A 17,606-nucleotide genomic window follows, 5' to 3' on the forward strand; every position below is an offset into this window, starting at 1 on the left:
CATCAAGAATGCCCCGCAGCTGAATCAATTTATTCTCTCACAGAAACAACACAGCTCCTTATTTTGTTTTTCTCTCGCCCCTGCATCGTCCTGTGTGACTGACAAGCGAGGACACAAGTTATCAAGACCAAAGAGATCTCCTTAAACAAACAAATCAGCTCAATGAGGTCGTGTTATGCACCGCCTGGGGATCAGCACCACGGACAGCTCCGTCACCTGGGGGAGAATCATTACAGTTCAAAGCCAGAAGGGGGCAGCGATGAGAGCCGGTCTGCAGCTGGACGGCCAGGATCAGAGGCCTAAAGACCGGAGGATCTTAGCAGGACGCTGAGGCAGACAGTTGTGCTAATCCTGCCGGATGAGCCGAAAAAGGAAAGGACTTACTTAAACTCGAAAAACTGCAAGTGGAGACCTGGGAGAGGAAGGAAGGAAGGACTTAAGGAAGGAAGTAAGTTTCACCGAGCTGATGCAGCTTTTAAAAAAAAGTCTTGTAGCCTGAGTCAGATATAAATGAAGAGTGACAGGGAGGGTTACAGATTTATTTATCTCTGACAAAATACACTTTGGGGAGCTCGAGGTGTGTTTACTTACCCCAGAACCGAGGCCACAGGGGTGAATTTTTTAAAGCTGAAAAAACATAATTTTACTGGATCAAGCTTTCCTGTGAGAATATTTCTTCTTCTTCTTCTTTGTCTCCTTATAAGGGAGATTTGAACTGTTTTCTGTCTTTTCCCTGACAATTAAAAATTATTTGACTTAAATGGATTTTGTGTGGTCATTGATGGACTACTTTTTGGGCCTAAGAGCGGAGGACAGGGGCAGAAGCCTCCGGGTGATTGGACTGTTAAAATGAGTGGTTGGAGAATCAGGAGGGTTTAGCCAGAAGGTCTTTTGAACAGCAAAGACACATTAATCATCAATCCGTCCTGAGTGTGTTCACACCTATACTTAATGCTGTCCACTTGTGATATACAGAGGCTGCAGCCCTCGATGCGCTGATTGCAGGATCTGCTCCTGGTGTGCTGAGCGTTTGGTGCATGCCTCCTGTCTCTCTCCAGCTGTCTCCTGTAAATAAAGGCAAAAGCCAAACGCTCCTTTACAAGTGATGATCCCGCATTAAATAATGTACTGAAGTAAAAGTGCATATGTTTGAGTTAAGAATAAAGCAGTCGCTATGCAGAATGGCTCAGTACATCATTAGAACTGTTGTATCAACATGTCAGCAGTACATTAATGGAGCTAATTTGAACTGCTTTATATACCAACCTATAAATAAAGAAAGACAGATCATATGTTTTTCAGTTATTGGAAACGTCTTTGTTCTAACCGGCAAATTATCTAGTTAAATTAACTGTCAAATACATTTATTTTCTTTAGATATATAGTGGAGTTAAAGTACAAAATAACATGACATCTAAGTATTTACCTTAAATATATGTATACTACAAGCATCATGGTAATTGTATGTCCAGCTTCGAACACATTTTCATGAGTTGCGTTTGCACGTGTGGAGAAATCAAATCAAAAAAACAGGATGTTGTAAAAAGGACCTGATAGCCTCTTCCATTAGCAGCTCGCAGAATGTTCCTGTTTTCAAAGCAGGTCTTGAATGTGTGAAAGCTGATCTTCATGCATGACGGGTATGATTGTTATAAAAAGCTTCCTCACAGGTACAAACACAATGTGAAGATACTGCTTTGGATAAAGCTTGTCAGCAGTATGAAAAGAAGCTGCGACTAACCATTATTTTCTCATTAACCGACTTCTCTCTTACTACTCATTAAAGCAACCATTGTCCGATTCTTATAGCTGGCTTCCTGCGAGAGGTAGCAAATCTTCACGTTTATGGGGCTTAAATTAGAAAACGTTTGTATTTAATGGTTGCTCAAGCTGTGCTCAAGTTTTAGTCACCAGCACATGCTGGCGTAGAGGAACAATGGTCCATCAGAAAGGAACACTTGATAAAAGCGTGCGTATATTTCATCAGGGTTGGAATGACCCGTTTTATTGTGGGCAGTTGAGATACATGGGTGTAAATATGAACAAAGGAAGTTAATGGTCGACGTCTGTACATTACATTCTAACAAAGGTGATGGTCTCGCAGTCCACTCAATGTACGCTTCAACTGAGACGCTCCGAGCACGTTACTCATTCATCTGTGTAAAGTCAGTTCATAGAAAATATAAAGCAACTCATGACTAAAAGTTTAATTGGTTAACAGTTTAAATCACACCTCTATCTATGTCTACGTAATTTCAATACAGCCATACAATACAAGTATACAAGGTTATTCTGTGGTTAGAGAAAAATACAACCAAAGGTATGGAAATGCAAACATACAGCTGTTTTTAAACTTCTCATACATGTGAAACGTTTGTATCATAGGTACGACCTCATAATGCAGGAAGGGGGGAAATAATCACATCGTTACTAAACATAGCCTGAGACAAGTGTACAATATGCACACTCGAGGAAAATAAAAGCTATGTGAGAAAATAAAAATACTAATAGATTGCTGCTTCTCTCCTCGCTCTGGTAAAAATAAGTCTCTGATGTTTGTCCGCGAGTTCCATCTTCTGGAAGCTGAGTGCCACTGGAGAGAAAGAGGGACTGTGTTGGCTGGGGCTTCAGGGAATAGTCACTGTGTTCCTCATCCGATATGACAGCAGAAGAAAGGGGACGCAGGAAAACAAGCTGGATTTCAGTGTTTTTAAGTCTCTTAATCTGTCAGATTTTTTGTATAAATCAATAAGTCTTTTCTTTTCCGTGTTCAAAAGAGGATTCTGATGCTCTCTCTTCTTCTGTGTGGTTCTGACGCTGGTGGATGGGCTCTCATTGGTTATTTTTGGCTTTGGCGTGTGTGAGGATGTGAGACTTGAGGTTGGTCGACTGCGCAAACTTCTTATTGCAGCCGTCGAAGGGACAGACGTAGGGTCGGTCTCCAGTGTGGATCCGCACGTGTGTGCGCAGGTTGAAGTCCAGAGAAAACCTTTTCCCGCAGCCTTCAAAGGTACACTGAAAGACATGAGAGGAGCAGGGGGGTCAGACTTCACGTGGATTATACACCGTCTAAATCCTGGCCAAACGGCAAGCAGTTAAATCTCTCTGGGGCTGTGAAGCTTTTGATTTCTACTTTTGTCCATCGTTGTGAATAAGAATTTAATAAAAGTGATTTACTCTAAGAGCCTGTATGTTTCTTTAACCTTCACAACAGCAAAAGACAACAACAAACAAGTGCAAAAGTCAAGGGGTGTCTTTACCTACTCTAACTTAAGCAAAAATTGTAAATATCAACTCCCGCCCTCGGCCTTTTGCCACATGTCATCCCCTGTTTCCGACACTATCCACTGTCCTGTCTATCAAAAAAGGCCAAAAAAATAATCTTAAAAAAAAAATTGTAAGCAGGTCAAGCTTGATGGCTCAATAACTTGAAAAGTACTGAGCGTTGATTACAAGGAAAAGGCATAAACAAACTGCTATACACTAGTTAGGGGTTACAGGGTTTTGTTTAAAAAAAACCCAACTAGAATTACAACCTGCAGATCCGTAGTGTAGTGTTAACCTACTGTGTGAAAGCTGGCCCTCGATGATAACACAGTTTGAGCTAACTTTGAATGATCTGTTCCGCCTTTAATTGGTTTTTGGAAGGAACAGCCAAAGTTACCCAAAACAATGTAACCTTTGCTCAACACTTCAGTTTGTTCTTCAACCTAAAACAGTGTTAATATCGTTAACAAAAATGATGACCATCATTTCCCATGGCGTAGACGAGACGTTGACGAGCTAAAAATAGGTATTTGATCATCAAAACTCTGACGACACGTTGTCATGTTTTCTTTTCATTAACGAGACAAGACGGCACTAAAATGTGCTCACAGAAAAAGGGCCGTCATTTGACGCTTCTTACACACAAAAAGGAGCGATCACTGGCTGTCTGCTTCAGTCAGACTGTTTAAAACGAGAATCGACACTGCAGCTGCAACAAAGCTGTAACTGCACGGCTTCGTTCTGTTGCTCTGCATGCTTAACGTTACATTACAGAAGTTTCCATTTACACATATAACCTCAGCTGAGGATCTATATTACCTGTGCAGAACTTCGCCAGGAAACAATTAATGTAAGGACGGATGACAGGACTTTACAGCAGATTGAACCTGTATTAGGCTGATTCAGTTAGTTTACAGACAGAAAACGTTTTGACTAATGTTTTGTGTAAAATGTGACTAAAACTAAGAAGCTTTTTTGTCTTAAGACTAAGACTAAATCTAAAATAGCTGCCAAAGTTAAGACCGCCCTGAGAGCCTTTTCACTTGCAGCAATTACAGTGTGATAATACACAGAATGAACCAAGCAGCCAAACAGGGCAGTGACAGAACGCAACAGCAGTGTGATCTTACATTTTTGCATATCACGCTGCAACACAAAAATAAAACAGCTTCTCCTTTTCCGTCAGTTCCCGAGGGCGCTGACATTTGGCCTGGGGGGAGCAGCTTTAGTCTCAGCCTTTTAGCGTGATATTGTGTATGTAGCTTTTGAAACACGTAATACATTATTATTGTTTGACAAGATGCTCATTTTAAGTCAGGAGTTAGATGGAAACACTGAAACATCAGCCGAAGGCAGCTTAAGAACTTGAGCTTGGCAGGAGAAACAACAGTAACTAAGAGTGAAGGGTTTGGCAGACGGTCACCTGAAGAGGACTGTTTCACTTGTCAAAAATAGCAGCCAAATTATAGATTGTTATTGTTTTGGTCGGTAATTATAGCAATTCAAATAAAAATGGAGACTTTTGGAGAATAAAGTTAAACATAATGCAAAGATTTGTTACCAGCTAATGAGATGGGGACTTTTGGTTTATCCACCAAACACAAGGTTTTAATGACTCGTGCCCGTTAGTGGGTGATAATTTTGAACCCTGCGAGTGAGCGATTACTTATGATCCCATTCTCCTTGGCTTTAATTTGTCTTAAAATAGTCACGAGCTTAAGTGCTTAAAAATGTAAAAATAGTGCGAGTGTATGTATCTGTGTGGGAGTGTGAAGTTCGTCCAGATGCAGACCTGGAAGGGTTTCTCTCCTGTGTGAACGAGTTGGTGACGTTTGAGTTTGGAGCTCTCGACAAAAGCCTTTCCGCACTCTGCGCAGACGTGCACGCGGGGTCCGTGGGTGTGGAGATGCTTCCTCATGGCTGAGTTATCCCTGAACATCTTTGTGCAGCCCTGGGGACCAAAGTAAGTGCAGAACACAGCTGACAAACAGCAAATAATGGACGGGCCTTTGCAGCAGGCTTGTAAACTCTAAAGTGGTGCACCTAAAGGGGGGTTTGTTTTCTTGTGCACAAAAATAAAACTTAAGTGTCCTCAGTATTTTTTGTTTTAAGGGTTTAATTCCTAAAAAATCAGTGGATTTAGCTCTTTTTAATCGAGCTAATGAAAGCATTAACATTAGCTCAACATGCAGAGGTCAGATAAGGCCGGATTGTTCTGGTAAGTACATGAAAATCAATACACTCAAGTGCTTTCTCCACTTTTAAATAACCTTTAGAGACATTTTCGAAAACACCGACAGCAATATAAGACTATTAAACCCATCAGGAACAGGGACCTTGTGTTTTAGCAAAAGCATGACACAGTTCCTTTTGGGACTCTGTCATTAAACTCACTTTATGAGGGCAAGCTATCGTCCGGGGGGCATCGTCCTCTTTGACTTTCCTGGGCTTCATCCTGTGGAGGAAAGAACGCATGATTGGTTTGTTTGGGATTTTTAAAAAACAAATAGCAGACACATGGGCACAAAGCCATCCCTCTTACACAAGCACCCATGTCAACCACTAGTTCATTTTAATGTTGATTTTTACAGTTAATCAATAACCAGTATCAGTGCTGATAGAGCGGTCTGTGACAAGGACAACATCCCAACATGACATATCAGGCCACAGCAGCCCAGGAGAGTGAAAAGATTTGTGTAAATGTGCCAAAAAACAACAACAACAAAAAAACACCATTTAAATTCCAGAGGTCTTATGTAGCCTAGCCCTCATCAACCCCCAAATATAATCTGACACATTTGTGCAGCAGCACCATAGGTACCCTTTTTGCATATATATATATATAAGAAAAATAAAATATAGTAACAGGACATTGAATATTTTGCTCTACTTTAGCACATAGACATAAAAATGGCACACCTTCCCAAGTCCCAGAATACTTTACACATAGGTTACGGCTTGTGCAGAAACATGAATCAATAGATGCCAGACACACAAACGTGTATAAGTGATCTCAATTTTTAATATATTTATTCATGAACATCCATCTTATGTTTTCTAATCCTTATTTTTACTATTATTTAGAATTAGATTTCCCTCACATATTGTGTTTTTGTTTTCATTCTATTTAATTTCTAATCTATTTTCATATATTATATTGCACAGAAGTCTTTAAAATGCAGCCCTAAGAGTATCCTTCCATGCTTTAAACTACACATGAGCATGAGACAAATGAAACCAAAAGAAGCACAATTCCAATCAATACAAAATTACATTGAGAAAAATCTTAGAAATGTAAGTAAAATGCGTCTCCAAAATGCTGAGTATCATAGTCACATTTAGCTCATAAGCTTCACTTTTGGCACATCCATTAGACTTTCCCACAGTTTGCGTGTTCCTCAGTAAACAGATGTGTTTACACATACAGGATGCAGAACCCAAGGCACACACTCACCTGGCAAACTCTGCCAGCTGTTTTGGGTCTGACAGGTCGATCCCCGGGATGCCACCAGGGGGCAGCTTCTTCCCCGTCATGTACTCGGAGTAGTCTGGAGGGGAGTTCTCCCCGACGATCTGCTCCTCCACCACCGACTCATGGTCGATGTCTTCATGGTCATCTAGAAATACATTACAGAGACTGAACGGATAACATAACGGTGTTTCCCTAGCAAAAAGTGTGAGGGAGGGCAACAACATCTGCAGCTGCATGGACCCTCAAGTTTTACCAGGAGTCACATTATTAATGCATAATAACCTTGAAATTGTATTATTTTAGAAAAATTAGCTATATTCAAATATTTTCCACTTAAATCTGCTCAATACTTTGCATTAAACGCGCTGTAAACATGTAAATAATAACATTTAAAATTACCAAATTATTATGACACCTTGCTAACTAAAATAAGAAATAAACATGACAAACGTGCAAAGTAAAAACTAAGGAAAGCAAGTGCAAACATCGCTAAAAACCAATGTAAGTGAAAATATTACATTTTATACTGTACTGAACGACAATTTTACCCAAATAAGCTATTTTGGGGCCTCATTTAGACTCGAAAATACACTACAACTCATTACTTTGTACAATTAAGACCTGTAATACAAATAAAAACAAAACATAACTAGTTAAACCAATCAGCGGTGAGCCCTTAAAATAGCTCTATATAGCGGCTTAGTCAGACAGAAATGGACTAATAAAGTGTCACAAAGGGTTATATAAACCAGCCTAATTTTTAACAGCTGGCTATGAAAAAACAAAGACAATATAAGATATCTGTTGCTATAATAAGCCTCTGTTATTATAGCTTATCTTATAGACACTACTGTACATTGCATCCAGTAGCATCACACTGCTCAGAAGCTGTGAGCGCGCCTGACGCAGACGCAGAGCTGTCTCCTGAGTTTACGTCACCACCAGCAGCAACCAGAGCTAACTGCTAAACGATTAACTGCTGGATAAATAGGACTTGACTCAAAATTTCACGCTGGTTTAATTTTCATAGGGATTATACAACCCTCCGGCGCTTCATTAGTAAACAGTTTAGCACCACATTCACCACTCTTTTAAGGCATGTAAGTGTCCCAAACTCAGCTATCTGTCTCCCCCTCGCACCGCCGCCATCTCTGTCTGGCCGCGACTATCGCCATCTTTTCGGGGCCGCCGCCATACTTATGAGTCTCGGGGAATATGGCGGCGCCCAGCAACACCTAAAACATGGCCTCCCTTCAAAACAAAAACATTTCACTATCATGTAGAAGGGTTTTGCATCGAAAACTTGCATTATTTCTCGCTTTTCACGACAGTGAAACGGGCCACTCCAGGAACTAGTCTGGTGCAGCAGGACAACGCCCCGGCACGAGGCCTCATGCAGAGGCTAACAACAGACACTGCTTGGCTGACGTTACTTACCCGATGCCCACATTGTAACAGAAAACTCCCCCTCCAGTGTCTTTATTTGCACCTGCTTCTGTTCCCATTTTCTTCCGCCGGCCTCCGCGCCGCTTAAATAGCTCTTTTTGCCCGCTTTCTTTCCACCAGTGCCGCCTCCCCGTTTCACCCGACCCACCGAGCTCTTCCCGGCCACAGTCACTAGAGTCTGCTCGATGTACTCGTCCTCCACCCCCGGAGCCGGTACCGGGATGAGGATCTGGTCCTCGAACCCACTGCCCCCGTCCGTGTGCAGGTCCGAGTCATCCCCACCGACCACCTCCTCACGGGTCTGGACCAGGATCACCTCCTGGTGATGGTGCATCGAGCTTGGGTCGTCCGTCACCAGCGGCTGGAGCGCGATCATGGGCTGCCCGTCGTCGTCGTCGTCATCCCCGCCAACCACCGTGGTCTCGATAGTCTCCACTGGTATCGTTTCCACCTCTATCTCATGGAGCTCCACGATCTCGGCCGGCATCTCCGAGCCGTCTGTCTCAATGTACAGCGTATCTCCGGATGCCATGTTGTAGTCCGCCAGCTTGCCTCTCTCATTCACGCCGTGTTGTGCTCCTTTTTGGACCTCACAAACACACGCACACACCCCCTGCTCTGCTCCTGCCTCTGTCCGCTCTCCCTCTTCTTCGATAACAACTCTCTTCACTCCGTCCCACGCCAGTTCTCGTAGCCACTATGGTCTCCACTGCCCAAATATCGCGAGACTTGGGTGAACCCTGCGATAACGGCCTTGTACTGGTGGTGCTAGGGGGGTTCCCCAACTTCAGTGACATTGGATTTTGTTGTATTTTTCCCAGAAACACTTACATTCAGGATACATATCATTATACGGATATATTACATAATAGTATTCTGATCCAAGTGTTCTAAAAGATTTTAGCAATTAGAGCTGCACATATTACAAAACGTCACTGGTTGTAATTATTATAAGTAATCATTTTAACTATAAAATGTCAAAAATAGTAGTATCCATCACAAGTGATGAGATCCCAAAATTAGGTACCAAAAGTTGCCTATAATGACTAGCAGCTAGTTCTCAACCTAAAGGGATTAAATGAAAATGCATGCTTTGAATAGCCCTCAAACCTTATATATTTTTACTGTTCTGGAGTGACAATTATCATTTCTATTGGTTGATTTTAAATTGGTTAATAGTCCAACTGGAATCCTACAGGAGAGAAAATAGTTCATTAACACTTTCAGCCTTAAGCATCAGCTCTGTGACATATTACCTCAATATAGAGAAGATGAAGATAAATGAATTCAACCATGATTGGACAGACTCATTACAGGCCTGCGACTGCCACAGACCCCTATTACTGCTTTTCTCCCTCAAAGTGTTTGATTGATGTAAATAGAATCTCAACAAGTACACAACAATGCTTCTCAAATAAAAAAATCTACCCTAGCCTTAGGCTATGTTTAGAATTAAATCATGATCACTCTAAATATAGCACAACTCTCTGTAGATGGGTGGCCAATTAAAATACAACACTGCTGCTGCGCTGCTCTCTATGGGTTCAAGCTTTCTAGGATGCTGCAGCTGTAACCACACCTCAGTCCCTGGTGTCACAGCAGGTGCTTTGCCATGGACAGCTTTTGACAAACACCTGCTGTGACTTCACTAATTGTGATGTGGCCACATGTGCTTTGTGGAAAGCGATGCTTCAGCAGGTTTTTAATTTGATGCCATGCTTGGACTTTAAAATTATAACAATAATTGTGAACTGACAGTGTAATCATATTTCCCTTTTTTTCCCCTCAAAAGTAATTTCTGGGGTTTCTGTTGACTAATACATTTTCTCAGGAGTTTGTGTTTACTAGTAAAGTAGCCTGCAGTGTGTTATTCATCCTGTCAAACAGTGTGTGTACAGTTAAATCTGGACTTTATAACCCAGCTAAATAAATGAGAACCAATTTTCATTTTCCTATTTATGTTTGCACCAACTGCATCCTGTGGATGGAAGCAATACAGAATGTGTAGCTTATATACCACAGCTGCAAAACTACGTACATTATATGTAACCAAAAGGGGCGGAGTTGATGGGAACACACCACATGTGTGGTTATATCTAAAGTGCAGTTATGGGTAATTTACATCTACTGATTATTATAAGAAATACTTGCATGCCTGCCTCGTAAATAAATCAACTATTGCATAAAAACTGTACTATTTTAATTGATTATTTGGGGTTATCTTTATCTTTTAACAGGACACTAACAGCATCCTTCATCATGTACAACACTTGAACAACACAATAAGGTCGCACAGAAGCAGCTCAGATGTTTCACACGTCTCTGTGCTGCACCAGCTGTCCGCTGTGGCACCTCTTCATTGAAACTGTAGAGAAATATTACAAGCAGAAAAAAAGCACCAGACAGGCACAAAAGGAAAGAGACAGCGTCATTTATCCAAGACATTGTTCACAGTTTTATTTGAATTCATTTTAAACTGAGTGCGTTTCTTTTTTTCGTTGTCAAACCAGGAAGCACTTGGTCATAAAAGGAGAGAATAAAATGAACAATACTTCACCATATCCTTGCAGCCAATAAACATTTTATTAACAACATGATCACAAATACTCTGGTGTATTATTTAAATTTTTTTTTGTTTATAAGATTGCGATATCCAAAGAAGTTTTTTCCACCCTCGGTTTCAGGTCAGGGCCTGTTTTTTTTCTGCCACATAGCCGTGTCGGCCAAAAGGATAAAAAACCTTTAAAAAAATGTTCCAGGTGATGAAGAGAAAACATTTTTGGATGAGCTCTTAAACAAAAACAAATGAAAACAATATAAAATACAAAAGGCTGACATAAAATGATGTGCAATAATAATGATCAACATTACCATTACTATCAAATCTCATTATCATTTCCTCATTATTACCATTGTACTCACTACACTACTACTACTCATATTAACAATACATTGACAATCGTAAAAATGAAAGTAATAATAAGGAAAATGATAGTAATAATAAAAAATGTCGTGACAAAAGCAAAACAAATAAAAATCATGTGAATTTTATCCGTTTTCCTTCAGGCCGAGGACAGAGGGGCGAACAGGGCGAACAAACAGACAGAAAATGTTTAGAAATCAGAGGAATCAGTGCGAGAGTGAGCCCCGGCCACGTCCTCCAAACAGACAAACCAAACGCTACACAGACACGTCTGAGGTGTTACAGCAACGTCGCTGTGTTGCTTCAACACCGCAGCTGAACAGGATGAGTAGATGTCACAGTTTGGGCCTCTGTTCCTGATTTCTCCTCCTCCTCCTCCTCCTCCTCCTCCTCCTCCTCAGGGCCGCAGCAGCTGCTGTAGGGGCGATGTTTTTTTTCAAAAAGGTGGTTCATGTCGGGGAGTGGCTCTGAAAGATTATGTCGTGCTAACTCGACTGAGTTCATGTCTAATGGCTGCAGATAAAGGAGAGAAAACACAGGAACAAAGTCAGGTTGATTAAACAGATTAGGCTGATAATATACAAACGGTCTGTCTCAATTGTGCTTAAAGGGGACCTGAAGTGACTAGTTAAAGGGGCACTCAACACATCCTCTAAAAGCACTTGTTTAATCTCTTCTGTCACTGGAGGGAGCTAGGGAATAGAAACCTGATTACATCATAGTGATGTCATCATTCTTATCTCAAATTAGCCTGAGACTTGAAAGATGAAAGAGAAAGATGTAGCAGAAGCATGCATTACAAAGTTGGGGTATTAATCTGCAGGGAAGGGAGTAACAAAGATGTTGCAATGTGAAAAATGTAGGCTTTTAAAAAAAAGTTGCAATATCTCTGCATCTGCTGCCTGAAAGTTTCCTTATTTTAAATGTGCCCCTTTAAAGAAATAATATCAGTACAACTTTCAGTACGATGTAACATAAATAACAAATAAAGAAAAAAGGGAAATAAAATGCATTCATCTTTAAAAATATAATGGAAACGAGCCTTTCTGTAACATTGATTAACATCGCAATAAACAGGCCTATGAAATGCTTCATGTACACATATTATTTTGCATATTAACAATTGACTGGCATTTTTCTTATGCGAGTTATTCCATAATGTGTCAACATATCATTACATCATCTTCAAACAGGGTACATTTCTTTATAAAGTATATGGAAAGTTGGAATGTCTGTACATGTATAACATACATGTTACAATCAATATAATGTAATAGATAATGTCATTTATCAGGATTAATTTATTAACTATTATTGTTATTTTAATAGTTGTAGTTTTCTCATCCATTTTTTATCATAGTAGTCTCTAACATATGTGGTACAGTGACTGTAATAGAGTGTGTATTTAAACAGTGTTACGTTGTAATACTTAATCATTCATAGAAATGTATATGCTTTAGTCTGTAATGTAATTTTTAATGTAAAAATGTTGCATTGTTTTGGATGGAATATCATTGCTATATAATATTTAAAAATACATGCATTGTGTATTTTAATAATTTGTCATAATATTGTGCAAATATAAGTCCATTATATGTGTTATTACAGTTTTTATAATGTGTAGTAATAATAATTTAATTAACTGTATTATTTTTGTATGTAAATGTGTTGCTGTCCCTATAATGTAATTTTGGAATATCAGTTAGGCTGCATTATTCATTCATTTATAACAATGAGGTTTAACTAAAGAAGTACTAATAATATTGTTATAAGCACAGGTATTTGCATTGTTATCTATGTAAGCTACCACATTATATGTGTGTGTGTTGTAGCCCTTGACGTACAGTATGCTTCTTCTCTGTTCATGTTTCCTGGACTCTACTGCAACCTAGTGGTCACAGCTCTACATAATAACCAAACTCCCATCATCCCACTGGTTAGACTTCCAATTAAACATCATCAACATGTTAGAGGAGGGACTGTGCTACTGAGTGTTGATTGAGGACTCCTCCTTGGAGTGAAAAGAGACAGTTATACATACCATCAATGATTTCATCCTTCACTTTGTGCAATTCACGAAACACCTCTTCCAAGATTTCCTGATGACACAGAAACAAATACAAAAAAATGAGTGTTCATAAATCACCACACATCTTAATATAATGTATTTCAGTGTGTCGTCTTTACCTGTTTCATTCTATCAAGGTCTAACGAGTCTGCGTCGCTGCCTCCCCCCGCGGGCCGTACCCTGCATAACATAAACAATCATTCTCTGTTACATTGACTGTTGTTGTTTATGTTCATAATTACATCATATAAGCTGTGTTCCTTCCAGCTCTCACCTTGAAGCCATTGACCTGTCTGCAGAGTTAGCTCGGTCCCACGGCTTCTTTGCACCATCTAGACCAGAGGAGGGAGAGACGTTTACATTAAGCAGACTTTGAGCCTGCAGATCGACATCCAGGTATAAATACAGGAGGGGAGATCAACAATCTCTTCATTATCTGAATCTTAATGAACAATTAACTGATACTCTCTGTTCAGTCATCAAGAAGAGAAGAAAGAGGTTTCTTTAAGGAATTTACTTTACTTTTTGATTTCTTTCCAATCTGATTTGCGCACCTTAGTTATCACTTTCCTACATTTCCCAGAGTTCCCTTTAATATTTAAACAAAAGCCCTAATCTAAAATTTGAATTAAGTAAACATGGCTCCATTTTAAATGATAACTCCCCCCTATTAAATGGGAAATTTCAGCTTCGTCTGTCTGGACGCTGTTGATTGTGTGGTTTACAGAGAGTGAGTCGGCTTCTTTTTACACAAATCTACCTGTGGGTACAAATAAAGTAACCTGAACCTGAGAAGTAAGTTAATATGAATAAAAGGAAAACAATAACAGTAGTAATTATCGAGGAAATTAATATTTAAAAGTTTTGAAAACAGAAGCATTTGTGTAGGAGAAGAAATATTTGCTGTTGTAGCTGCAAGAGGCACTTACTTTTATTAAGTAGGTTATATAACTTTAGGAAGTTTATTCCATACAAATGCATTGTAGTTTTTTATATTGTATTATATATTTTTTATGTGTAATCCTAATCTGTAGAAGTGTACAGCGGCAGAAGAAAAACTTAAGTAAATACAATAATTAGGTTTTTTTAAATATATGTTTCAGTTGATTAAATCATGTAATGAGTCAGTCTGTAACTGGGAATATATCATTTTTAGGAAGCTGTAATTCTCGAAAGGCATCATCATGTATCACATGACAAACCCCCTGAAGAAAATACACAATGAACACAGGCATGTAATCATATAAGAGCCTCGTTCTTTCACTGTCAGTGGGGTATTGTGTGTTTATTATTGTTGTCTCTGAAACTGCAGCAAATCCAGGAAACATGTTTTACGTCATGACATCATGTGCTGTGTTTAGTATCTCCCACCTGTGGCGTTCTGTCCGCTCCGGGTGCTGGGTGACGGAGAATTTGGATCATCCTGAAGGGAGAAACAAGGCCTTAATTTTATTATAGAAACATTTTGATATTATTTTTTTCATCCTGTCTTCACTAAACACTACATGTTTGTTTTTTAACCCCAGTCCTTTGTGTGTAATGTTTTCCATCATTATTACTGTTATTGTTTGTATTTCAGACTTTCCTCACTATCCAATCAAAATAATGATCCCCTTAACCTAATCACCACCAACATAATCACGATCACTTCCTCAATCATCATCTTAATTACTGTAAATCACAGCCGCTTCATGATTGCAAACCATCACGGTTTCCATCCACTCACGTTTTGGCTGTCGTCAGGCCTCTCTGAGGCTGCTTTCCTTCTGGGGAGAAGAAGAAGCCTCAAGTAAGAACAGTGAACGTCAATAGTTTTATTTAGAGTTATAATAAAAATCACTATGAAAACTACACTTTGATTAAATGCTTTAGTGACCAATTATGTTCTTTGTGGCTGCAGTGTATCAATGCACAATGGTTCTGTGGTTTCCCCACTCATCTCCCTGACCTTCGTGCCAGCAGAGCGTTCATCTCCTCCATCAATCCTCCGCTTCCTCCGCTCGTCCGGTTGGCATCGTTTTTGGCGCTTGAAGAGCTGTCGTCAGGCTGAGGAGAGGACATGAATGACATGCGGATTAACTATAACCCTCAGATATGTACAAATAGCATGTCTGATACGAGATAATCCTGTTATCTCCTGTTTGACTTCATCACAACATCAAAGCCACAAAGATTAGCTGTCTCACTCTCTGAACGCGCCGCAGTTTGGCTCCTGCGATCATAGCGGCGAGACCCGTCGCTGCCGTCGGCTCATCCCCGTAACTCCCTCCACCGAGAGGAAGGGGAGGAGGGAGAGGAGGTTGGGGTGCCAACGCTGAGGGTGGCGGTGGTCCCGGCGGAGGTGGAGGAGGAGGAGGACCACCCATGTTCATAGGAGGAGGTATAACAGGGGGGGCTACGGAGAGAACAGCAGGGTGGCCTTGGAAAGGAGAACCTGGAGGGAAAGTGTGACGTAAGCTGTCATATATAACTGTGTATTTGGGTTCAGGTGCACTTCAAAGATGAAATGCATTTTATTTTGAAGGATACAAAAATATCCTCTTTACTGTGAGTACCTGAGTTGGACGACCGTCGCTCCCGCTCCATGTGTGCCTGCATCTGCTGCTGCTGCTCCATCATCTGCCTAAAGGGACAGGAAGGAAACACATGAGGCCACATGATATCACAAATGTCACGTCCTATCTGCGATCCTGTCATTTTACGCTCCCACGGGAGCAGAGCGGCCAAACACCTCACAGCTGCAGCCAGAGAAAAGTCCCCCTGCCTTAAACTTCAAACATCAGCAGGTCCAAAGAAAAGTGACAAGTGAACTAAAAAGGCTTCAGAGGCAGAAATCACTGCAGGAGGCTTTGAGCACAAGCTGGGAGCAAACAGGACTAAATATAGTAAAGATGAAGCTTCACAAATGTACTTTCTTGTCAGTTCCTCTCCAGAATTTCACAGCTGGATGAGAGATGATAAAAGGACCTCATCAGTGTTTGTGTTGTCAGATTGTTTTGGCTTTAGGTTCTTTCACCACATATCAGATTGATGAATTTATCCTGAATCATAACCGGTAATATTACAGATTTTTAGCCATACAACATGGACAAAGTTCACATGGCAAACATGCACGTGCAGCAAAATGTACATTCATTTAGAGTCAAGATTATGGCCAATTGCGGAATATTGACTCGTCATTTTTAAAGTCCTGCAGCAAATATCTCTCCTTCATCTGCTAGCTGCTAACTTTGTTAAGTGGCTGTAGTTTGATATTGGGTAGGTAGCATATTTAAATACTTTAAATATATGGTGGGTGTTTTCCTGGAAGCGGTTGGAAAGAACTCTTAATCAGAAATAATTAAGTTGCAGGGTAAAAAAACACAAAACAGCTGAAAGATGCCAAAACTCCTCTCTTAGGCGGGCTGAGGGGAACTGCAGCGTCAGGTGATTATTATGTTCGGGTTTGTCACAGCTCGCAACGCATTTCACATTACTTTAAGTTATTTGACCTTTGTGGAAATAAAACACATACATTTAGTGCAGCTTTAAATAAATGGTGTTATTTCTTTTTTAGTTTGGTGTGAAACTTATAGTGGGCAGCTCGGTGGTGCAGTGGTTAGAGCTGTCGCCTCACAGCTGTAAGGTTCCTAGTTTGAATCCCAGTTAGGATGTAGGGGGCCTTCGTGTGTGGAGTTTGCATGTCCAAAGACATGCTCGTTGGCTTCATTGGTGACTCTAAATTTCCCTGTAGGTGTGGCTGTGTGTCAGCCCTGTGATTGACTGCCGATCAGTGCAGGGTGATCCCTGCCACTCGCCCAATGACAGCTGGGATCGGCTCCAGCCCCCGTGACCCTGAACAGTAGTATGGATAATGGATGGATGGATGAAACTTATAGTAATGTACACACTCATTGTAACTTCTTGCCACAAACTAACTTAGAGCAAAAACATGACGTTGTTTTGATATATTTCCTCCTCCAGCAATAAAATAAAGTTGAATGAACTGAATAAATAAACTAAAACGTATATTTGGAGTACATCGAGAAAGCTGTTGCTGCTTTTTAAGACCAAACTCAGTTTCCATGACTCCCATAATTTTGTGCAAATTGCATCTAAATTGAATCTGATTTTCTCTGCTGACGTCATCACGATGAAGCCAGCTTTGATTTCTGTAGTTTGTCGTCTACTTGTCTATCTATTCAAAATAACTTTTTGGCACTTCAGCACAGTCTCCCCAGTAAATGTCTTCTTCCTCGTCTATCCAAACTTTAATCACTCTCTACCTCATCACCTTCTATCTCCTCTCTCAACCTTACAACCTCCTCCTCCCCATCAAACCCTCTTCATCTCTCTCTCTCTCTCTCTCAGCACATCTCCCCCTTTGATGCAAGAAGCATATGTATGTCAAGACTCGGGAGAGAAAGGAGAAAGGAGACAGCTCCTGGGGA

The 17,606-nt window shown here is 40.4% G+C and overlaps 2 protein-coding genes across 6 annotated transcripts in view; both read right to left on the reverse strand.

Moving 5' to 3' along the window:
• Window positions 1-1,978: 1,978 nt before the first annotated feature.
• On the reverse strand, window positions 1,979-8,870 carry yy1b (YY1 transcription factor b). Its single transcript, XM_069657588.1, has 5 exons — window positions 8,177-8,870; window positions 6,722-6,872; window positions 5,662-5,722; window positions 5,060-5,218; window positions 1,979-3,015 (listed from the first exon to the last, which is right to left on the reverse strand). Exons 1-5 carry the CDS (start codon window positions 8,715-8,717, stop codon window positions 2,833-2,835), a joined length of 1,095 nt encoding a protein of 364 aa, XP_069513689.1. The 5' UTR covers window positions 8,718-8,870; the 3' UTR covers window positions 1,979-2,832.
• A 1,752-nt stretch (window positions 8,871-10,622) lies between these two features.
• Window positions 10,623-17,606, reverse strand: part of evlb (Enah/Vasp-like b) — a 53,038-nt gene continuing 46,054 nt past the window's right edge. For 3 of the 5 annotated variants that reach the window (XM_069656089.1, XM_069656081.1, XM_069656065.1), the window contains exons 5-13: window positions 15,732-15,799; window positions 15,363-15,610; window positions 15,125-15,222; window positions 14,903-14,942; window positions 14,548-14,599; window positions 13,451-13,508; window positions 13,296-13,356; window positions 13,150-13,207; window positions 10,623-11,621 (exon numbers count right to left, since the gene is read on the reverse strand). In XM_069656089.1, coding sequence (XP_069512190.1) covers window positions 11,584-11,621; window positions 13,150-13,207; window positions 13,296-13,356; window positions 13,451-13,508; window positions 14,548-14,599; window positions 14,903-14,942; window positions 15,125-15,222; window positions 15,363-15,610; window positions 15,732-15,799 — 721 coding nt within the window. In that variant the 3' untranslated portion in view covers window positions 10,623-11,583. The remainder of the gene's footprint in view (window positions 11,622-13,149; window positions 13,208-13,295; window positions 13,357-13,450; window positions 13,509-14,547; window positions 14,600-14,902; window positions 14,943-15,124; window positions 15,223-15,362; window positions 15,611-15,731; window positions 15,800-17,606) is intronic. The other 2 variants (XM_069656097.1, XM_069656073.1) reach the window with 1 other exon arrangement.

Source organism: Semicossyphus pulcher, unplaced genomic scaffold (genome assembly GCF_022749685.1).
Source record: "Semicossyphus pulcher isolate SPU_LCO1_2020_fin unplaced genomic scaffold, fSemPul1.0.p SCAF_11, whole genome shotgun sequence".
Taxonomy (NCBI): Eukaryota; Metazoa; Chordata; class Actinopteri; order Labriformes; family Labridae; genus Semicossyphus; species Semicossyphus pulcher.